This window comes from Varanus komodoensis, unplaced genomic scaffold (assembly GCF_004798865.1).
Source record: "Varanus komodoensis strain SLA01 unplaced genomic scaffold, ASM479886v1 scaffold39, whole genome shotgun sequence".
In the NCBI taxonomy this organism is placed as follows: domain Eukaryota; kingdom Metazoa; phylum Chordata; class Lepidosauria; order Squamata; family Varanidae; genus Varanus; species Varanus komodoensis.
Window position 1 is genome coordinate 6,868,420 of NW_025335922.1, and position 24,958 is coordinate 6,893,377.

General features: G+C 36.9%; 2 protein-coding genes across 2 annotated transcripts in view; one reads left to right on the forward strand and one right to left on the reverse strand.

Moving 5' to 3' along the window:
- SYCP3 (synaptonemal complex protein 3) lies at window positions 1–8,428 on the forward strand. The gene is made up of 8 exons (XM_044441077.1): window positions 1–154; window positions 1,958–2,036; window positions 3,281–3,315; window positions 4,938–5,055; window positions 5,514–5,613; window positions 6,999–7,097; window positions 8,053–8,157; window positions 8,310–8,428. Exons 1-8 carry the CDS (start codon window positions 22–24, stop codon window positions 8,361–8,363), a joined length of 723 nt encoding a protein of 240 aa, XP_044297012.1. The 5' UTR covers window positions 1–21; the 3' UTR covers window positions 8,364–8,428.
- CHPT1 (choline phosphotransferase 1) overlaps window positions 8,157–24,958 on the reverse strand; it is a 20,264-nt gene continuing 3,462 nt past the window's right edge. The window contains exons 2-9 of the mRNA XM_044441076.1: window positions 23,997–24,144; window positions 22,797–22,938; window positions 19,557–19,641; window positions 17,606–17,737; window positions 14,802–14,960; window positions 13,747–13,872; window positions 12,615–12,725; window positions 8,157–8,387 (exon numbers count right to left, since the gene is read on the reverse strand). Coding sequence (XP_044297011.1) covers window positions 8,355–8,387; window positions 12,615–12,725; window positions 13,747–13,872; window positions 14,802–14,960; window positions 17,606–17,737; window positions 19,557–19,641; window positions 22,797–22,938; window positions 23,997–24,144 — 936 coding nt within the window. The 3' untranslated portion in view covers window positions 8,157–8,354. The remainder of the gene's footprint in view (window positions 8,388–12,614; window positions 12,726–13,746; window positions 13,873–14,801; window positions 14,961–17,605; window positions 17,738–19,556; window positions 19,642–22,796; window positions 22,939–23,996; window positions 24,145–24,958) is intronic.

Here is a 24,958-nt window from a genome sequence, read left to right on the forward strand (position 1 = left end):
GCACTTAGAAAATCTCTGATTATGGCACCATCAGGAAGAAAATCTACAGGAAAAGCTGCTAAACCAGCACAGGAGGAACCAGTTGTACATGCCTACAACTTTGAAGAAGATCCCAAAAACCATCTGAGTGGATCAGAAGAAAATATGCATGAAGGTGTACAATTTTCATTACAATTTTCTAAAATCAAGTTGTGCTTGCCTTTTCCATACTATAAATATCACGCCAATCCTTTTTTTCACAATAGTACACAGGGCTGGGGGGTAGGAGGATTAAATTCCTTAATCAAGCACAATATCATTTAGAACTCATGATGACCAGATGTTAGTTTAAGGCTTTCTTCACAACACATTTATTTGTGAAAGGAAGTGGGCAGCTTTTCTCATGTTTGTTCATATTCAGTTGGATAAATTTCTGTGATAGCATTTAAACACAATCCATTAATTTATATCAAGATTAGCCAACTGTGGCTATAAATGGGCTATTTTGGCAGGAGTTGGAGGGTCACAGATCGCTTACCCCTGAACTACATGTTGCAAATGAGTGTTTTATGTTCATTCATTTCACTGGGGATGTGTTATTTTCTGATACACCTGTAGTATAGTATACTCATAAATAAAAAAAGTTCTAGGGTTCTCTCTTTCAAGGATCCTGGGTAAACAGGCAGAGTAAGACATCAGTTTGAGATGCTCAGAAGCACTGACAATCTGACTTGACAGCACAGGTCTAGAGTGGCCATCAGCCTCACTCAGTTGGAACATTTATACATCAGACTAACTCACCCTAGCAATAAGCTGCAATGGATTGGTTACTGTCTTGACAGGAAGATGTGGCTGGGGTGGGGGGTGGGGATGCATGGACATATGGCTGTATACATTTCTGTCATTGCCTGCCATTATTCCATTTTAACGAGAACTCCTTTTTCCATGAAAGAAAGGTGGGATACACTGCTGTCCTTTCCTGAGCAGCTAGAGACTTTGGGAAAAGTGCAAATAATCAATACTGTGAAGACAGGGCAAAAAAAGCAAGGCATGAAGATCTCACTATGAAGGGATGCAAATCTTACCACCTTATTTTCATGAGCAAAGAGCCTAACAGGTTTGCTTTCTCATCAGAGAAAGCAAAGAAAAACCCTATTTGTAGTCCCTTTATTTCATTGTTCAGGGTTGCTATCTGCTGCATTCTGACAGCAGGTACCTCCCGGATATTGCCCAGCCAAGGCACCCAATTTCTACACATGCAGAACTGCACACCTCCACAGTTGCACAAATGCAGTTAAACATTGTCTTTAAAACAGTGCAAATACATATTTCTGCATATTGTGGGCACATCTGTATACCAACTGTTGACAGCCCTTCCAGTGTGCCAAATGGACACTTCACAGAAACTTCACTTTACTGACTGTCAAGCCAGCAATCATGATTTCTGAGGGGAAAATGAAAGTTAAAGGAGCAACCCCCTGCCCCAGCAAGTTAAGAGAGCTCATGATCACAACACAGAACTCAGCCGCAACAAATAAGACAGTGGAACCCATCACCTAGAGAGGTCGTGGGCTCTCCCACACCAGAGACATTTAGAAAGAAATTGGGCAGCCTTCGGAGTGGGATGGTATAACTTGGTGTCCTGCAACAGCAGGGGGTTGGACCCAACAGCCTTCATGGCCCCTTCCAACTCTATTATTATGATGATTCTAGTCCACACAATCAATAGTTAGAGAAGATGGGAGTTGCAGCCCAACATTTGGAGAACCACAAATTACTACCCCTTGTTTAGGGTGATGTGTGAATGTGGCTGTTTTGAAGCAGTCTCATTTATTCTGCAGCACTGATCTGTGCAATTTGGCCAGGCCATTGTAAGGCCCACTTGGTGACTAGAGAAGATAGTACCACCAAGATGACATAATTGTTTCATGCTGGTTCTCCAAGACAATTTATCTGTGAACTTTTTTTCCCTATAAAGATGAAACTCCAGTGATCGATAAACATGGTAAAAAAAGACCTTCAGTGCCTCCTCATACTGCAGTTGAAGATGATGTTGGGTATATTGCTTCATATTTACTTTTTTAAAGTCCAATGCATAATTACTGTACTGTTAAGCATGTGCACCCCTGGAGGCAAGCCCCACAATGACAGAAATCATTATTTCTGATGGGGAAAACTTGACAGAGCCTTTCCAGAATTGGCTTCCAGTCCATGGACAGATGGGCAGCATTGCATACTGCTCTAAATAGTCTGATCCCAAAGTGCATAAAGGTTGGGAGCCTAAATGTATACATTTTTAAAGTGGGCGGATATATGTATTTTATGTAGAACCATAGCTAAGCATTTGTTTGCAGATACTATGTTGGATTCAAAGGTTCTTTTCCTCAAGAACCTTCCTCCAATAGCAGTGTTTATCTTGTGTAAGGATGACTATAAAAGGCTTTTCTACAAAGGAGGAAACTCTTTTTGATGGAAGGAGGGAACCTTTGGATCCAACACAAACTAATGAATGAAAATTATCAGCTTCTCAGAATTGGATATAACATAATACAAATGTAAGGATGTTGCAAAGTTAACTAAATGTAATTCTCCACATATTACACATTTAAGCTTCCATTAAGCATCTATTAAGTTATATAGTATAACTTCACTTCTTATACTATAAACGTTAACCAGATCATGCCAGATTACCCAACCATACTACAGGTGCAATTTAGTTTGTGAGCACAAAAAGGCCAATAACATGCTTAACATCATGCTGGTTTGCTTATTTGTATTATGCATTGATGTATCATGTTGTAAGCCGGCCCGAGGTTTCGGCAAGGGGCGGCATAGAAATGTAATAATAATAATAATAATAATAATAATAATAATAATATGTTTAGACTGCAATTCTCAAACCTCTTGTTCCAAAATCAGTTCTGGCTCCAATGAATCCACCAAAAAGGTTTGAGGATTATACCCTTTATTTTATATATTTCTTCAAGGGCAGCATATTGGATGCTTATGCATCTCAATTATTTTGTTCCAATATACACCTTTTTCGAATACTGAAAGATACCCGTAAGAGTATATTTTTTTACACTATTGACTTGCCAGCATTTAATACCCTTTGGTATCTGTTGGTTTTTAATGTCTCATTCACTCTCTTTGAACTGACCTACTTATAACAGTACTTAAAGTTTTTATTTCTGTTTTGTTGGTGCTTGTTTCCACTTACAAGTAACATCATTCAGAAAATATAGATTTAGTTTCCATAATGTACAAAATATTCATTCCAATTATATGAAATATTTTATAGGGGTGAAGTACAGAACATGCTGGAACGATTTGGAGGTATGATTGGGAAATATTTATATACTTATTAGCTCATATTCAAGGTAACTGGAATATTCCTGATATTCAAGAAAATTGTTATGTTTCCTTTGTTTTACAAAACTGGGTACAAATTATACTTAAAACAACAACACTGGGGGAGGACAGGGGTAAAACTGTGATTGAAGAAATCATTATTTTCAAAGTGTCTCTTGTTCCAGAATGTGATAGATACCAATGAACAGTAAATCATTGCTCACATTAAATATACAAATCATCATTGGTAATGCATTTGGTCCAGTATGTGACTAATTGATGCTGGCTGCATACTTGTCTAGAAACAAAGTCACAGTAAGCTTTAGACTTGCACATTCCCCTTTTGTTCTGTGTGGCCAGAAGGATGGCCAAGTGCACCCAGTGTGGTATGAAATATCCATTTTTGGTAGCTAAGCAACTGATTTCACTGTCAGATATATTTTAACAGAATAGTCTTATTTTCAGATATAAATAATCATGTGAATGGGTAGGTGGGAGATTCAAAAGCAAATGAAGAGGATGGTATTTACTTTGTTATTCTCAACCTTACATTATTTATTTATTATCTGATTTCTAACCCACCCTGAAGCATAGTGGGAACTTATACTGAAATCTTACACATCCCAATCAATGATGGACGTCAACTGCTCAATTATCCTTTATTTTTCAACTTTTTTTCTGTTTGCTGTAATATCTTACTAAGTGTTCTGTCTAAAGCCACTACATTTTGTGTTTACATTTACTGCAGCACATGATTGGCTATATGCTTTTTTTGATTGGCTATATGATTTCTTTAAAAGGACTTCCCATGTGTAGAGTAGCAAAAGTGACCCAGTTCCTTGGACACACAGGATTGACCAAGTCAGTTCTTCTCCAGTGTGTATTGTGGGGAGTTACAATGATCCTTACCCACTCAGTGATAGAAGTTATAGAAACAGCATTTATTGGTAGATCAGAACACTATACAGGCTCTCATACGAACTCCTTTAATTTGGAATATATCTTTAGATGTCTTTCAAATCACTCTTAAAAGGTGTTGATAACTTATGCTTTGGGGCACAATCCTATGGTCCCCCAAAATTGTCTGAGAGAATATAGTACTTTTTGGAGTGTGAGCACTAAGACTCTGCAGGGCAAGCCCCCACCCTTTTGCAGACAACATGGGAAAGAACCATGCTAGTTTTCCCCTCCAAGGTTGCAGTTGGGTCTTGAAAAAATGCCTGCCAGGGAGAGGACTGCGGACAGATGCTGTGGAATTGTACCAATTCCAAATGGCACCTAGCCTCCTTCATCCCCCCTCACAGGCAGTGAATCTAAGCAGCCACCATCTAGCTAAAATGCAGAACTTGAGGCATGGCAGCAGCAATTTCTGATACCATGCTTTATGCCTTGCATTGGATATTCATACGCTCCAAGTTCAGAGGTTTATGAGCATCTGCAATGTGGGTGATAGGGCTTCACCCTGAAGTATTGTAAAGCAAATCTTTAACAGCATCTAAGCATATATGTTGTTTGAGGTTTACTGTATGACCCACCTGAGTCTTGCTTTTCAAACATTTTATAAATTGCATGAGCGCTTTAGTGTGTAATTATTTTTCTTATTATAGCGGATATTAACAAGGCTCTTCTAGCTAAAAGGAAAAGATTAGAAATGTACACAAAGGCTTCTCTTAAAACAAGCAACCAGAAAATAGAGCTTGTTTGGAAAACACAACAAGAACATAGGTAAGGAATTAACACTGATGTACATTTCACATATAACTGTTCACCTCTGCATTTGGATTGTTTTTTCTAATTATGATTGCTTTGTTCAAATGTTACAGAGTTATCAAAACTTTCCTGGTCAAAAAAACATTTAAGTACAAATCCACACAGGCTGCAATCATTTCTAAATAATTCCTCTTGAACAATTGTAATCTTTCTCCTAAGTAAATAGGCATCAAATTGCATTGCAAATCTGCTTCAGAACAGATGCTCAAAGCTGAGCTTTTGCCATTTTAAGTTTTCAGCTTGGTAGAAAAATTGCATGCCTGCTAGTTTCTCCTATGGATGCACTAACTATGCATTTGTAAAGTTTCTATGATTGTTACACTCATTGTTTTACCTACTTTAACCCTTTTTGTTTTACATCACAAACAGTGAATATATTTGATTTTACATTGCTTTATAAATATATATGTTAGACAGAAGATCAACCATGAGTATTCCCAGCAGTTTCTGCATATATTTCAACAATGGGATGCTGATATACAGAAGGCAGAGGAACAGGAAGAAAAACTTGCGGTTTGTATTTCATATATTTATTTTTTCAGTATGGTAGGTGCTAGAGGCTAAAACTTAATACCATCACATATTTAATTTTCCTTATAGTAAAGTCCGGCTAACTATCACCTAATATACAACTACTATGTATTCCTAACTTTATGATGACCATATGATAGGAGATTCTGATAAAATTAGCAAAATCCGGGAAACAAGTCATACATTGAACCCATTAATGGACCTAATGATAAAACAGGGCTATGTTGTAACTGAAGATCCAATATTACTGCACTGTGGTAGTCTAATCCTTAAATTAATGCAACCAAAAGCATGCAGTATTAGTGATGTGCAGGAATGTTTAAACAAGCACAAACACAATTTTCTGAGAAAGCTAAGCATTTAGATATTAAATAGCTGTTAGCAGAAGCAAGGGTTATTTAATTAATTATGGGTGGCTTTTTTGTTTTGTATTTTGTCTGCTTATCTGTAAACAAACATAACATCTGTAGACATAACCTCTGAAATCCTCTTATCATACAAGTTATGTACAGAAATTAATGAGAATGAATTCCCTATGCTTGAGAAAGGCTCTGTGAAGAAAGAAGCTGGCCAAGGTCACTTGGCGTGGGGTGCCAGGTATATGTTAGAACACTGATCAGTTGCATTCCACCCCTGTCAGAGTCCAGACATTCTTTTTTGTGACATCCTGTTCAAATGCCTCATATTAAGAATAATGCAAGTGAGTTTGGAAAAGCAGTATGCAATAAAATTGTGTGAAATTGGGTAAAAGTCTATCAGAAACTTTGGAAATGGTGAGGAAACTTATATAGAAGCTGCACTATCATCTGCACAAGTGTACCGATGGCACAAGCTGAGATTGGCTCAACTTAGATCCTTCATCACGACAACGCACCAAGTCACAGTGGCTATCAAGAGAGTTTTTGGCTGAAAAACACATCATGGTGCTTCCCCATCTACCCTATAATCCCGACTTGGCTCCTTGTGACTTTTTCATCTTCCCAAACGTGAAGAATGGTTTGAAAGGACACCACTTTGGTAGTCCAAAGAGCCACTACACAGGCTCTGAATGCCATCCCACTGAAGACTTCCAGGGATGCTATGAAGAATGGAAAAATTGCTGGAAGTGTTGTGTACTCTCAGAAGGTACATACTTCGAAGGAGACAATGTTCAATTGTAAAAATTTTCAATTATTTTTAAAATATCATGCTCCTTACTTTCTGGACACACTTCATATATAACAAAGAATTAGATTAAATTCACATAAAATTAGTTTTAAAAATAGTTATAATCTGACCACACCAATAGATACAGTGTGATCATTCTATTGTATCCATGTTAGCTATGCATTCATTATGATTTTGATTTTTTTTTTTTTTGGCTTTAGAATATGCTTCGGCAACAACAAAAGGTTTTCCAACAAGCAAGAATAGTTCAGAGTCAGAGGCTGAAAACTATTAAGCAGCTGTATGAGCAGTTTTTGAAGGTCAAGTACATGCCATCTATGGTCAACTGATAGTTTTGTAACATAGGATAGAATTCCAGTGGGATGTTTACAACTGCACCATTCCCCTTCTGGCAGGTGTTGTGTCCTGCTAATTCCATTTAGCACTTACTCAAGGGAGTTTTAGCACTTCCTAGGGGAAGCCACAAAGTGAATGTTTCCAGAAACAGGGCAGCAGAGCTTCCTTCTTCAACCTCCATTATCCTCTCCCTCTCTAGAAGCAAATTTGTAATGCCCAACAAACATTACTCTTGCACAAGCCATTTGTACAACAGAACTGGCAGGACATAGGAGGATTTGCAGGAGTTTGCATACCCTGTGGGATTTTGTACAGAAACAGCTTGATAAAGCTCAGCGTTAAAGGCAGTGAAAGTAGACTTTCACTGCCTTTATGAAAGTAGACTTTATTTAAAAGAATAATTTGAATTCATAAGGTTATCCTCCTATATCCTGCTTGTTTTATTTCCATCTTTTTGATTTCCACTTAGTAGCTTTGCATGTAGTGTCAGTAGCAAATGAATACTGAGCAGCGTGGTCCCACTCTGTGGTGCCAACATGACATGCTGAGTCAATATAGTTGTTGTACACTTGATTTTCATAACTGGACTTTTTTGGGTAATGTTATTTCAGACAAGCACATATGTAAATGTTTAAAGTGTGTTAGTATACCAGTGTTCCATAGATGCTTTGTCATCTATCTGGCCTTTGTGGTGGAACAGTTTGACAATAGCCTTCCTGTATAGCAGTACCAAGAATACAGCACTGTGGACCAGGTGAAGCTATACTAGTACTAAATTTTATATTGCTTTTTATGGCTTGAAGAAGATGCATCTCTTTGCTCTTGTAAGCCACCATGTTAACTCTCTTAACTTGCTATCTATAAATGTTTTGATAACAGCCCATGACAGATTTTCATAGGAATTATTTTCAATTTCAGAGTATGGAAGACATGGAAAAGAATCATGAAAGTCTTTTAGCAGGTGCGCAAAGTGAACTTCGTAAAGAAATGGCTATGTTGCAAAAAAAAATCATGATGGATACTGTGAGTGTTAATATTGATTTATGAAAACTTCAACGACATTTTAAAATAGAACATTTAAATAGAAAAATTAAAACATTCATTCAAGCATGTCAGCACGTTATGATACAAAATGTTACATATGATCAGTATTTTTTCCTCTTTTCTTATAACAGCAACAGCAAGAGATGGCAACTGTTCGCAAATCTCTTCAGTCCATGTTATTCTGAAGGCTCAGTGGAGAAAACTTGTACCTATGTAACATGATACAATTATATACATTAGCCATGGGATAAAACAACCAGTGTTTTCACATTCCATGTTAAACATTACAAGTATTGTTTGAATACTTTATATTCAACACTGATAAAAGAAATCAACAAGCCATTGCTATAAAGCAAAAGAAGAAATTATGAAACTATTTTTTGTTGACAAAGTACTGCTATGGTTTTTTAAAGTTTACACATCTGAACCAATTTCCTTCAATCCTTTTCAATTTCAAATCTAGGTACCAGAGCTATTACATCTACAGTCTGTTGACCAGTTCAGTTCACATGATTAGCAGATTGATCTGAAGTGGTGTACTGTATTAATTACAGAGATTCAGCAGAACAGAGATTTCAGGTTGCATTGAAAATATGTATGTTTGCAGCAGTTCTACAAGTTTTAGGTTGTTACTTAGAAAAAGTAGGGGGAATCACTCCTGTACACTTACTGAGGCAATTTGTTTCAGTTTGGGAGCTGAGCATGAGAATTGCCTTAATATCATAGATTACGGTGTACATTTTTCTGGTTTAGGATTTCCTTAATTGTAAGGCACTGTAATCATTTGCTAGTTTATTATCTTTGTCTAAAATGCTCTACACTTTTGGAGGGAAACTAAGGGCTATTAGACCAATAAATCAGAATTTACTAATAATATATAACAAGGAATATTAGTTTCCATATTGCAGTTCATGTGAGTGAATTAAAAGCTCTTAATTTATTGCGAAAAAGTGAACAGGTAAAGGTGTTAACTCCAATTGAAATGTTATTTTCCCCACCCACAAACAGCAAAACCTTCACTCCAAAAAATGTGTTCTGCTTCATTTTTTCATATTGTAACAAGTGGATAAATTCAGACTTTACAAATTCAATACATCTTTATTGATTATGTATACTCAGTTAGTATAGAATCACTTAGAATCACTTATTGTTAGATTCAACAACTGTTGATTCAACAACTGAATCAACAACTGTTGATTCTCACCAAAAGCCATTTGGTCTACCTACATCAAACGTCACCTTTTAAAAAAGAATGTTTTTAAGGACATTCGTTACATGGTTCTTAGAAAGTTTTGACTGTAGTAAATGGGGGGGGGGGGATCCTTTTATTTCTCCTTTCACTAAAATTCCTTTGAAATATATGGTGTTCTTTAAATGCTAAGATTTACCACCTTTAACCATCTTAAAGTCACTTCATAAGATTATCTGTACAGGATATATGAGTTCACATTTAATTTAGAATATGGTAATATGATACAAATTTCTCAAATTTCTGACTGACATAGACAGTTTTTAAGACTGTCATTTGAAGTTACTGATGTACATTTTTTAAGCTTAAAAATCTAGATCACTTGTGCATGCAGTTAGGAGAGTTCTTCACCTTGCATTTAAAGGTGTAATAGGAAGAGAACATATTCATCTCACAGTTAATTGATCGTGGTTTCCTATTTAATTGAAAGGGCACAATAAAACTGGGTTTAGACAATGCAATAAGCCTCACTCAAGGATTGCTTGTGGGTTGTCATTTAACTATGGCTTATGTTGTCTTGAACAAAGTTGTAAAAACAAAGCATGGTTTGTCAACCATGAAGAACCCTCAGTTCACAATCAAGGAACAAACCATGGCTTCTCTTCATGGCCTATGTTCATAGGACATAGTGCTAACTTTATGAATCTTTGGTGGTTAACAAGTCATAGATCAAAATGTATTTCAACGTAAGAGTTTTGTATCTACAGGCTATTCCACTCAAATATTTTAATCAACTGAAGACTCAAAGTTATATTTGGCATGCATCACATTTATAAACATTAATATATACATTAAATACATTAACAGGGATGAGTAGAGTTGCCAGCAGTTCTGAAGTTCATGGAAACTTTTTTCCAACCAACCTAACCACAGGAAATTGCTGCAGGATCTGCATTCACAATAACACAATTTACAATTTGATGTTTATACAAAGGCAAAGCCACGAACCATTTAGAACAGCTTAGAAATGTGTTGTGTGAATTAACTAAACATCAGAAAAGATAACACTGAAACTCTCAAATGCAGTAAACCCAGCTTGTCATATGGCAGTGCCCAGAGAAAAAATTACTATTACAGAATTTCAAAGCCAGGATTATTCTAAACTATGCTGAAACAAACTAAAAGATCTTGAAACCTCCTGAAAATGAGATCTGCTCAGTCTTTACTGAAGAGTACAATCCTGTTGCCCACACGTACTGAAGAGTACAATCCTGCTGCCCACCTTTGGCACACACAGGTCTCCAAACATGGAGGCTTATATGCATCCAATTAAGGGCACAAGACAATAGGTGTGTTGCTTTCCATGCTGGCTGTAAGGGAAGTAAGTGTTCTCTGCATCCAACCTCCCAGCTCCTTAGTTGGAGGATCGCAGAACCAGGAGTCCAAATAATCTTATGGAATCTCAGACAATGCTGGGAGGCCATATTATTGTACCCTAAAATGCTCTAAGCTTATGTATGCAGGTGATTTACATACAAATAGTATTTAAAAGCATTAATTAATTCACAGTTGGGGTTAGCAAACCTCTTGCTTCTTGCTGATGAAAAATGGAATTGATTAAGGTGTGTTTTGACTGCTAGTTCTATTTTCTGCTCTCATCAAAATACACAAATTCAAAGGGAAAAGAGGGAAAAACACACATCCCTCAGCAAAGATTGTCATTGTGCAAACTGCTCTCTAAACAAAGCGTTTTCCGGATAGGATAATTGATGTCCATACAAAATCTGCGACTCACTATAGTTATAAATGCTACGCATCAAAAGAATTGTTAATTAAGGAATGCAAAACTGTCTGCTACCTGAAATGCAGAAGACCTGTTTCTATCATATTTCAAACTTTATTGAACTCACATTCTGGGATACAAACCAACTCAAGAGAAAATTTAAAAGGACTAGATGAACTTACTATTACTTCTATTATTCATTTTCATTTTATGGCCAAGATTCAACTGTATGTATTTTTCTTCACTATGTATTTTCTTTTCTTTATTTCTTTGTAAAATACAGCCCAAGAGAGTGCAAGCAATAACATTACAGCAATGTCAGAGGGGAAAAAAAAGATTTCTCATTCAGTTTTGGTACTTCTTTTCCCAGAATGAAGAGAAGTATAAATTGAAGAGAAGGAAGGGTTTTTTGTGTTTTATTTATTTATTTGCTAAAAAAAATAGTCTGCTGAAGAAGGAAATGGATTTTTAAAAGCTTTTTCACCCTAGATTTCTGCTGCAACTGCATTTTGTAAAAATAAGAAATTGTCCTGAGAAAAATGCATGATGTTATATATGTAGAAGAATGCAACATCCCCCACATATCCATTTGTATAAACATACAGGCTAAATTCTGAGTAGTAACTCATAAATACTGTTCCTTGTAAGTCTTCATAGATATAGAAAATGTACAAAGTGTCCAATTCTTCCTCCTCAGACTAGAATTTATTCATTAAGGATTGTTACAAATGGAAGAAATTGTGCCAGAATACCATTAATTGAAATAACTAATTTCTGGTTAAATTCCTCAGACATTTATTTTCCTTGAGCTATCTATCTGCCAAGAACTATCAAAACAACGTGAAAGAAGCACCCATAAGACAACTTTGATACAAGATAGACAGCTCTGTAGTTTTAGTTGTTAAATGCCCAGTCAAGACCTTCAATGATCATTATTTATCAAAAACAATACACTTCAGCATATAACTGCATCTTATGCAAATATTGTACCTATGTAATGAATCACTGTCAATTTTCTCTTTAGGACAGGGGTAGGCAACGTCTGACCCTTCTGGCCTACAAGTTGCTCATTCATGTTCTAAGAGAAATTAACATTTGCCTAGAGAAGAAGCCATATCTTAAGAGTCCCATTAGCTGCCAAGTACATTAGAGTTTCAAGCATTTCTCTTTACAAATATCAGAGCAAGTCTTATAACCAAAAATTAGCTACTTTGTAGCAAAAACTTTCCTAAATCTACTATTCCTGATCAAGCTATTTATAAATCCAAGTAGAACCTGAAGAAACGTTGTATTATGCAATTAAATAATCTTGACTGAGAGCACATTTAGCAAGTTCTCTCATGCACTTGCTTTTCTTTACAAGTTTCTATGTCTATATTAAAAAGGCATTTGTCATAATTCAGCATTTCCCCCCAACTCCTCCTCTTCGCCTTTAGCTAAAAGTCACTCATTATGGTTTTGAACCTGTTCAGGAGCTTGAGGAGGTGATATTTTGAAGACCTGTATGTGAAGGTGAGCAGCAATCTGTATGCATACCCCAGTAGCATATCTCAGCAAATCAATCAAGGATATGAACTAAAAGAGGGAGGGAAAAAAGTTCAGAAGTTAGGATGAGAGCATTTGATGTAGTACAAGTGAATTATCCGGTACTTAAATCTATCTTGCCCTTTTAGTTGAACAAAAAATGTATAATTTACTAGTACTAGTAATTGTTTAAAGAGTATATTAACACTGCAGTAAGGATTGCAGTGAAAAGATTATCCTGCCCACCCTTAAAATTAGGTGTTTGATTAGATTAAGCAAACAGGATTTTCCCTAGCCTTTTCATCCCATTGCCTCCAGATGTCCTTGCTGTAATATACAGAAAGAATAGGTGGAAGAAGTTATGACCACCTCCTGATTCACTATTTATTTAGTGTTGAGTCTCTCTGGTTTGTAGTCCAGCACTTGTACCTGCAGTAATATTAAGCATGTATTTTTGTTATTTTCATATTAAGGCTGATGTCATTTTAATAGGTTCAATCCAACATTTGCAAACAGAAGATCTAATGAGCTGTACCAGTCAATTAGCATATCAATAGCACTATCCTGTAAGGTAAGCAAACTGTATTTGTACTGAAAATGAGAAGAAACTGAAGCCAAGAGGGGACAGCTTTCCTAAGGCAGTGTGAGCTCAAGGGATGTCAGTCTCTTGGCTGCTATACTGCACCAATTCTTACCAGTTAGGCACCCATTTATTTATTTAATTTCTATACTGCCCAACAGCCAAAGTTCTCTGGGCAGTTTACAACATCACATTAAAAATAGCAATAAAAGATCCATCTTATCAAAACATATTAAAACTCCATAAAAAGTCTACAATGCAAAATTCAAAAGCAAATTTAATATTTATATTTTATATATAAAAACTTTATGTTGACTAGTGTATGAGTCAACAAAGAGTTGAGTATATCCACCTGTATTGCTGCCTTTATCTGGAGCACAAATCTCGATCAATTCAAAACAGTTACATCATAAAAAAAAACCCAGGAAAATAAACTTTCCATAATTTGCAAAATTAATATAAACTAGGCAAATACAATAGAAGATTGCTCACCAGTGCTATCCACAGAATGATATATTCATCAATAAAACTGTTGAAGTACTGGTCTAAAAATAAGAGGCCTGGTCCAATAAATGCAGTATCTTGTAGGTAGATTTCACTTTTTGTCATGTGTGCTATCTGTAAATAAAAACAAATTTTGTTCCCAAGTTAAACTGTTTCGATTCCATCTTAGGTTTTTACAATTTAAATGTTCTGTCAACTATATCTTTCTTCTAGGGTGTACCCAAATCTATACATACCATAATTACAGATTACAGTTCTACAGTTTCTATTCTGCAAGATTAGCAACTTCTTTTAGAATGAAAGAAAGATTCAACAGGTTTATCTGGCCTTAGATGTAGTCTTATTGCTTATTTCTCAGTCAGAAATATTTGCAGAAAAAGGCTTAGAAAGGGAAGGGGCACCAAATTTGTAATACACTTTGTTTTAATTTTATTTAATACATTGTTATACTGTGCAATAGCCAGTATAACTCTCTGAGTTCACAACAATGAAAAACATAATACACAGTATAAAATACAGTATAAAAATAGTTGAAATTATAGTATAAAATAAATGTAGGAAAATTAAAAATACAATACAGAATTGGAGTGAAACTGAAATTTCTGGAAAAATAAAAAGGTTGTCACTTGACATGAAAAAGAGTATGATGTAGGGTGTCGATTTAAAAAACAAACCTGATGTGCAATCTGAGTATTTTTAATTTATAATACATCCCTATGTCCAAGGGGTTTACTTTCAAGTAATTATGCACATACAAAGGCTGGAACTGCACAGCAGCACCTTTTTTGCTAATACTAACAATAGTATTAGCAAAAGAATACCATGAAATCATTCAGTGTTATGCTTGCGTTAATACTTCATGTTGCCATGTTTTAGAGTAAGAGCCATGTTTGTTGTTTCCCAGATGTTTTTGGGAAACAATGGTTTTATGAGATTAGTTCACACCCTCCCCATTTTAGGCTATGATGCTGAGGACAGTGATTCATCTACATCAGAATGATACATAATAGTAACAAACATATGTCATTGTAAAAATGTCTTACCACTAGTTTTTGTGTGATTTTAGCACTCACAAATCCGAATGTTAATACATAGAGGCAAGGATGCTTTTCAAACAGATGTGCTGTGGACTTCTTATAGATCATAACTGCCAAAGTAATGATTAATCCTATATGGAGGCCTGGTGAGAGAACACTTGTTCCCTGAAAGGTACAGAAAAATGTTATATATTTATTTAGATTTATATACCTAATTATTTCCATTTTTCCTCAAGATAAATTCAAACCAGCTAATGTCATATTTATTTTATTTCATTTTTATACTGCTTAATAGCCAAAGTTCTTTGGGTAGTTAATGAAGTTAAAAACACACAAAAACCACATAAAACATTAAGACAATAAATCTACTGCAAATGCAATGGAATTAGCACCAAGGTATAGCAGCAGCACATGATAAAATACAATGTAAAAGCTAAAGTTTAAAAATTAGATGTTCCGGGAAAATGAAAATGTTTTCACCTGGAGTTGAAAAAAATAGGCACCAGGCACCAGGATCACCTCTTTGAGGAACTCATTTCATAAGCAGGGTGCCACAACTGAGAAGGCCCTTCTACTGGTAGCTACCCTCCTTACTTTCTTTAAAAAGGGCTCCCCAAAAACGGTCACTGTAAAAGATCTTAGGATCCAGGCAGGCACATACGGGGCAAGACGTTCCTTCAAATAGCCTGGTCCCAAGCCATTTAGGGCTTTGAATATTAATACTGGCAGTTTAAATTAAGCCCAGATTTCAACTGGCAGCCAATGTAGTTGGAAGAGGTCTGATGTAATATGGTCTCCCATTAACAATCTTGCTGCCCTATTTTGAATCAGTTGGAGTTTCCAGACCATTTTCAAAGGCAGCCCCACATTTAGTACATTATAGGAATCCAAATGAGAGGCTACCAGAGCATGGATTACTGTAGCTAGGCTCTGTCTGTCCAGATAGGGCTGTAGCTGATATATCAGCTTACTGATAAAAGGGGCTCCATGCCACTGTGTCCACTTGTGACTCAAGCGACAGTTCTGGATCCAGGAGCACCCCCAAACTACAAGCCTTATCCTTCAGGGGCAGTGTAACCCCATCCAGAAAAGGTTGAATATTGCCCAGCTGGACAGACCCCTCCCCCCACTAACAGTATCACTGTCTTGTCTGGCTTGAATCTCAGTATGTTGGCCCCCATCCAGTCCATTATCATGCTCAGTCACTGATTCAGAATGGTCACTGCCTCACCTTTGATGAAAAAGTGAGGTAGAGCGGAGTGCTATCTGCACATTAACCCCTCAGCCCATACTCCGGACAACCTCCTCCTACAGTTTCATATAAGATAAAATGGCGCACAGGGGATAAAATGGAGTTCTGCGATACCCCATGACATTAATGCCACGGCACAGAGCAATATTCCCCCAGCACCACTTTCTGGAAATCATCCTGTCAGGTAGGAGCAGAACCATTGCAATGCCATGTCCCTCCTAGCCCGGCCAGCCTATCTAGATAGACACCATGGTCAATGGTATTGAAAGCCACTGAAAAGGTCCATGAGAAATCAACAAGGTCACACTCCCCCACCTTTCCCCTGGCAAAGGTCATTCCACAGACCAACAAAGGCAGTTTCTGTTCCAACATCAGGCCTGAAACCTGATTGAAATGGATCAAGACAGTCTAGTTCATTCTGTTCAGCCACCACCTGCTGAAGCACCTTGCCAAGGAAGGAGATGTTGGCCACAGGTCTATAGTTGTTAATACCTTCTGGGTCCAGGCTAGGCTTTTTAAGGAATGGCTTAATTACAGCCTCTTTTAAAGAGGGTGGCACTCTCTCTGCCACTCCCAAGGAGGCATTACAGCCCAAGTATGAATCAATTCCTTGATGGGCATGCGTTGAGCACACAGGTGCTAGGCTGGGCTTGACCAAGCAAAGCACCCTGTCCACATCTTCAGGTCTCAATAACTGAAGCTCATCCGATAAACTGGAGCAGACAGTGCTCTGAATGCCTCTGTTACTGGATCTGCATGACTTGTGGTATCCTGTGCAAATTCATCACAACAAGCTACAGGGCTCCACAGTTTCTTTCTCTGGCCCAGAACAGAATTACAAAAAATAGACAATCAATCATGGCAGCATTAGACTAAAACTAAGCAACCTAGTCAACCAGAAGCTTTATGGATCAGCTATATTTTCCCTAACTGGTTAAAAATATGAAATGCTTGGGACCTGATAAACCTTCTGCAGCAGGGATTCTGCAAAGTAGGTGCCCTGTTCCAAATTTCAGTCAACCATATCTTGCAGCAAGGCCTCAGATGTTGAAATGAGAATTAGGGAATAAATATAAGGACAGAGATGGTCTTTAACATGACATTTATGGATCCCAAGCTATTTATGATGATAAAAGGCAAAACTACTAATTTGCATTGAGGCCAGAAACAAACAGGAAACCAACACAAACATAAACATGGAAGTGATTCTATCTAATGCCAGCCAGCAGACTGTCAGAAGTATTTTTTACTAGTTGAAGGGCAGCCCCATACAGTAGTTTAACCCAGAAATAAGGAAAGTGCAACATTTCATAGAAATTGTTACACCATTCTAATTCATTTTTAAGTTTCTACATATAAGAAGATGCAATAAAATTGAGAACATATTTGATATAATTACATATGCCAATATCACAATATGAGATGTTAAGACTGTAATCATATACATGCTTATTTGAGAGAAAATACCTTTGAATTCAGTGGGACATCTAAGTGAACATGCACAGGACTACACTGTTATATTTATGTATCAAACATTTTAACATGCTAGAAAACTTACTGCTATTGTAGATCCATTCTTCCCCACTCCTCCTCCAAAGATTACTTTGAAATAATTGTAAGTGGAAAATATTGCTCCACACACTATACCAGCAATAGGAACCATCTTCAGTCTTAAGTCCAGCACAGGAATCTTATAGGAAAAAAGCATGTAAATGTAAAAAGTTTTAACATATTCAAGCATTCCTGAAAAAAAATACTACTCTGAACTATCCATTTTTCTTCATAAAATTAATACAAAGCACAGTCATGCAATTAATATCAAATGAAGAGCACAGCAGTTTAATTCTGTTAAGGAAACCCAAAGTTGTACACATTACTTAAATTCACAGTTAATAACATCCCTAAAACATGTATCCAATTTCTACTTTTATATACAATCATCTATATTTCTGAAAAAATGGATAGTTCCTCCAAATTCACTGACAAAAAACAGCAGTAACACCACAGGAAATGCAAACACCATCTGCCTGTTTTGTTTAAATTAAATCATGCTATAGAACTGCATTATCCACAAACTCCAGCTAATAAACCTTTAGTATACATATTTACCTTTATTAGTCAAATGTGGTAGAAAACTTCCAAGAGGCAGCAGAGGATTAAAAAGAAAAGTAAAAAATGAATTTTCTGTAACCTAGCAGGTTACATTGTAGAAGATAAACTTGTCTATGAATCTGTTACTGAGACTACCGTGGAGTTGTTTACACATCATGGTGGTAAATCTTGTGACTGCGCAAGCCATTCCCAATTTCAATAACCAACCTACAGGCAGGATGCTTCCTCAAGACACTGGGTTATTTAGGAGTTAAACAACAGAAGAGTTAATCCAAGAATAAATCATATGTTAATTATGTGTTGCTTAACTCCAGAGTGTCCAAGTTCAGATATCACAACCTACAAGTTGATGTTTCTAAGTTGTTCATTGAAAGTAGGAATGGTCTGCATGCCTTGCACAACCCCACAATTAACCTGTTATTTGTTGCCATGATGTATGAGCCATGACTTTATCTCAATCAATCCAGCAGTTCATGCAAAACAAAATAACTTGCATGCTATTTTCTAAAAATTTGAAATTACAACTGAATATAATAATTTCAAACAAAGCATACACTTTTCAAGAAAAATACTTAATAAAATTTCACAGCATATTATACTGAAGTTTCCAATTATTCAGCTACACCAAACTACTTCCATTCAATTCTAATGGAGTATTCAGATAAGTAGGAGCTACACTGTAGCTGCTTAAAAACCTTACACTGTATTCCCCAGAGTCAATTCTCTATAGAACCTCTCCATGCATTTTATATACACAATTACCCTTCCTGATTTCCTAGATTTCCAAGCAGCTGAAGAATCACACAGACAGAGGCAACAGGCCATCACCTCCCCAACACATTTAACAGGGATTAAGTACGGTGCATCTTCTAAAGTACAAGCTATATAAATTTTCTTTGATGTTTTGCTAAATTGATATGTACTGCACTGACAACAAATTCAGTACAATATTTTGATGCTACTGCAGAATTACAACAGCATTAAGTAACAGCTCAGTCAAGCTTTCTACAACAAAGAATACAAAACAGAGAATATTATGAAATTAAACTCTCTATGCAGAGCATTCTGTATTTGAATGATTTGAGTGATTTAATACAAAGATCACTTATGGCAGATGGGGTCTTTTTCCTTTGTGTAGTTCTAAACTCATGCACAGGATGACACATCACAACACCAAGGAGACGGAGTACTGGAACTACAAGGGAAAAGGCATCCTATGGTAAACATACAATATAAAGCCAGGTCTCACTTTTAAAAAGCATGATAAAAATCAAAATTTAACAAAATGCAATATGGGTGAAATATAACAGATTAGAAGAAACTACTGAATAGTTATACACCTGCACAGATCTGATTAAATATTTAATAATTCAAGTGTAACTACTATATCCAATTACCTTTGTATCCCACATTGTTGTTCCACCAAATGCAGATAACAAAAAGAGTATAATTACGGCTATCTGTACTTCCGTTACATCAACTCTAGAAAAAGAGAGAAACAAGATTGGTACACATTAAGGCTTTTCATATATTTAATAAACAGGAAATAATTTACCAAATATTACATTAATCAAACATGTACCAAAGATAAACAGGTCGGACCCAAACTTAGGCAGATGCAAATGGTCTGGTGTAAATGGACTTCTCTGCCCCCAACACACAAGTCCCAACAGACCCTTGAAAATACTACACAGATGATGGGTTTTGTGTGTTACACTAAGCTACCCTGCAAATATATCATGGTGAGTAGGTTGTTCATGGATTAATACACAGCTCCCCTGGCAGATGTACTGAGGGTGGCTTGTTCTCACCTTCCCTGCCCTTCAGGACTCCAGGTTTTTCCACCACACACCCAAGAGATTTTTCTGGCAATATGTTTCTTGTCTGTTCATTCCGACCCCTTCCCCACTCTGATTGCAGCCCCCTTTCAGTCCCTAAATAAAAATTAGTGACTCAAAAATGCACAATTGTGGTCATAATTTATTATTCCATAGATAATTTGTAAGTGCCCACTTATTGTTGTCAGATAGAAGTAGTCTTGCCTGATCAATTTCCTTGTATCTTTCAGTTGTGTAGTGAAGGGAGATAGCTAACATACCATAAAACTATTGGGAATATTTACTAAATTTGTCCTGCTAGGAAGTAAACAGGCAGGAAATGTATATAAAATTTAATGGCTAGAGGTTAATGAAGAACAAATTTGCACATTGCAGTAATGAACCAGTTACTGTAGGTGCACAAATGTCCCCTTCATTCATTTCCCAACCATTACGTTGGTACAAATTTTCTCTCCAGTTACTCCCCAGCCATTATATATGCATATTATTTCACTCTATCTGTCTCTCTCTCTCCCTCTCTCTCACTTATTCTTTGTCTGCATTTTAAAATGTCAAGGAACCACAATAATGTCTCAGAGAAAAAGTTGTGAAAGTGGAGGGATAGTTAATATTTCCCTTTTTTGAAGGAGATGGAGAGTCGGAGGAGTGTTGAAAAGGTGTAGGACACTAAGAAATGTCAGTTCAATACCTGAAACAGAGAAATGTTAGTTGAAGTGACATTGTTGAAATGCCAGTTCAACGTTACTAAAGAGGAGATATCACCTCCACACCTGCTTTCTCCTTTGTCTCCTAACCAATTTATGGTGCCTCTGACTTGCACTACCATCCCCTCTTTCCTTTTCCTGTTATCACTTCCCCAGTCTTTCACAATTGTGTGCCAATGAGCAAATAGGAAACCTCATCTTGTCAAATACCTAGTCTCCTTTTTTGACAGGGAGGTTGACTGGAGAAGACAATCCAGATTAAATAGTCATAGGTGCACACTTGAAAGAAGTACATCTGCTCAGGAGTAATGTTCCTTCCAGAGTGCCATTTCAGCATCATTTGGCATGACCAGCATGAGCTTTGTTGTTATTCAGGCCAAGCAGCTCTGTAGCTGATATGGCAGGCCACCAAAATAATAATCTTCATCATCATCCCTGGATTTGGACAATACAACAACCCTTTTTAGGCAATAACAACCCTACAGCAAGCCATAGGTTCACTGCATTGTTTGTTCCTGAAAAACAAGGCAATCCAGAAATAATGGCTCTGGGTTTAGACAATACAAAACTCACCATGGCTAGTCCATGGTGAATTATCATTATTCAAACCTAGTCAGAGGATCTTGTTGAATGGAGTGAACCATGGAAGGACAAAAGAAAAGTGTGGGGGGAAAGGCTTTCTATCCAAGAAAAGCCAATCCTGGATTCAACCCAATGTAAATAATTTCAGGTGATCTAATATTGAAATGACCTTGCCAGAAGTAAAGTCTCAAGTTTCTGGGAAATTCTACCAAGTGTTTTGGACATGACATGACATTTCAGTGTATTTCTACAGAGATAACTGCTAAATAAATACAATTAATCCCCTTTTTAAAAAATCAGAATAATGACTAGCAAAGATAACATAATGAACTAAGCAGTATTTTCCTATCAGGAAGGAAGGTTAGCATTTCCAAAATTTAAAAAATACATGTTGCCCCTTCTCGAGGAGTGAAAACTAATTCCCTAGTACACTAATTAGCAGTTCACATGTAAAGATGCGTATCATGGGCTACCTGCCTCACCTCAGCTGCTTCCACTTATTGTAAACTACCTTCAAGTGGCACAACTGGAGGCTGCTAAACAAGCCAGAGGTTGATGCAGCAACTAGCCATGAGGTCTCTGAGCAAGATGTCTGAGTTCACACATCATGCTCACAACCTGTGGCCATCTAAGTTGCAGACTGTTTACAATAAGTGATAGTGCTTTGCATGCACCCCTGAGTAAATCATGAGTAAAATAATCCATGATTTGCCATTGTGACATGTAAACTGGGTTGAAATTGATAGCTGGTGGTGGCCAAACCAAAACACAGCATAGAAAAAATAATATACACTGGCTGAAATCCATTTAAAATACCATGTGTGACTTTTTCCTTTTAAACAATCCTGTGCCATATCAAGAACTCCTTTTGAAACTATGCTTTCATTGCAGTACTTTGCATACCTATTGATAGGCCAGCCCCACTGGAGAAAGTGGGGCTTTCTTCAAGGTAAGTGTGTATAGGATTTCAGTGTAAGTTTCAAAAATTGTCAGTTTACTATGTAGCATGAGATAGGCTGCAATTAAAGACAAAGAAGTTTGACACTGCCTTCAAATTACAGATTTAAGCTACACTATCAACTCTTTGAATCCAGGTCAATATTCCCAGACGGTTATAGGTTAAGTATCTAAGAATCAGAAGCAATCCCATGCATTTTTATGACAGAATAGGATAAAGATTATTATATGCTATATGCTAATTTATATGCATAGATGAAATTATATTATATTATATTTACATTATATTAATTATTTCTAAGTCTACAATATATCTCACTGTGATGGGGAAAATAATGAGCAAATAACCTGTCCCTTCTTAGGGTTCTTTACTTTTAAATTGGATTTTAACTGCAGAGCCCCTCAAAGGACATCTTCAAATAGGGGAGTATTCTCTGTAAGTAGGAGACAGGGCAACTCTGCCCATTGCAGCAGCAATTGTAAATAACTTGCTTGCAAATTATTTATTAGAGTTCTATCCCACCCATAAGCCAAAATTATCCATGAGTCTACTTACTTTCCAAATTTCAGCATGCCAGACACATAGGTTTGCCAGTGAGCACAATAAAAGAGGAACATCCCAACAAAGGAACAAAAAAACAGCCAGTCTGGATTTGTTCCTAGCCGAACTGCTAGGCAGGCTCCAATACCAACGAAAACTGAAAAATCCAATTAGTTCTTGTTAGTTGCCACAGCCATTCCAAGGATGATATGTAAATATTTTGCTTTCATGTGATCAAGAACTATGGGGTGCAGAACAACTGTGAAGCCCTTTCACAAATGAATAGGACCTGGCATCCTCCAGGTGTGCTGAGCTACCACTCCCATAATACTTCTCCTGTTCTCTCCCCCTCCAACCTTTAATTTTCTAAGGCATATCCAGTCTGTCCATTTGACCTGCTTGTGCCAAAAATCAGTGGTTCATTTGGTTCTATCATGGTTCATTTTCCTAAGAGTCCAATTGACCAGAGGAAAATATCAACCAGAAGCAAACACCCTACTTCCATGTACTCCATGCATCCATGTGCCTGATGCTCCTACAGCCAAGACACATCCTTCTTAACTACCAGATTATGTACAGATTTGACAGTGCACTTGAAGCTGGAAAGCCTTACGTTTTGTGCCTTTTTGCAAAGCTTCAAAAAAGACAGGGCTTCTTTGTAAAGAAGTATAACTAAAGATCAGACTCACTAAGGGTGCAATCCTGCATGCTTGGATAGGAAAAAACGGCCTACAATTCTCAGCATGCCTCACCCAATGTAGCTGGAAGCCTTTTTTTCCTGCCAAGTTTTTGTAAAGCAGAGTGGAGAAAACATGGACCACCAGAAGTTGCTGAACTACAAGGCTGACCATCCGTTATCACTAGCCAAGCTTGCTCCAGTCCAACACCAGCTAGAAAGCCTCACATTTCTAAGACCAGCACTTAAAGAAAGCATATTCTATACCCAAAATAATATCAATGCATGATTAAATGTGTATTATGTTTTATTTTATTTTATGTAAGCTGTCCCGAGGCTATGCGATGGGATGGCATACAAATACTCTAAATAAATAAATAAAAATTCTTGAAAGCATACTCCCTCTCTCTCCCTCTCTCTCCCTCTCATACACACACACACACACAAATATATTCCTATGTGCAGCAACATTACCACTTTAGTAAGCTTTCTATTTGCCAATTCTATTAACACAAAAACAAGTGTTTTTAAAAAGTTACCTGTTGAAATAGAATCACAGCCATGGTCAAAGAGTTCTCCCAAAGGTGAACTGCTATTCGTTCTTCTGGCTTGTTTTCCATCAATGGCATCCAGTGACTGGTAAATAAAGAGTCCTAATGCGCATGAGAGGAACACCCAAGGAGGAGCCTGAAATAAAGGCACAAAAACAATCTGTTCTGGCAATGTTAGCTAACTGCTACAACATGTGGTACAGACAGAAGTTGCCCAGAAGCTCTGTTATCACGTCCCTTAAAGATTCTTTGTGTTGGCAGACAGTACTCACCATATCATTCCTTAAGAACTCACATGTTATACCACCAGTGAATCTCCCTCCCTCACACACACACACACACACACACACACACACACACACACACACACACAGTTTGCTAGCCTTGTACTGTGTTTACTAGATAAAAGCCACAGGTCAGGCAGACCCTGGATAGTTGTAAAAATGGTCATTATTGTGCAAACAAACACTATGCTCACATCTAGAAGATTTAGCAAATGAACCCTGACTTCCTCACCTCAATTAAGTAACATTTTACTTAACTTTATATTGCATTTAAACAGCCTAGATATAAGTATTATAAACAAAACAGACACTTGCTCTTTATATAAGCTTGAACCAAACCAAAGTATACATTTGGTGTTTGGCCAGGATTTTCCTTCCATACTCAGCATCTTTGCATTAGCGAATGAAAGAAAAAGCTCTGAATCCAGGAACCTTCTCAGAAAATCTTTCCAGGTACAAGTATAGAACTGGACTGAAAACTGTCAGGCAGGTAAATGTTCATCTTATCAGAAAAGACAGAATGAATTGACATGCCATCCAAGTAGTTTTAGTGAAACATGCTTGTCTGCTGTGTTCCTCTGAGGAACATTTGTTCTCATGTATACTGTACTTTATGACATCCAACTGAAGCCTTCTATGCATGGTCCCCCCACCTGAAGTATGGAG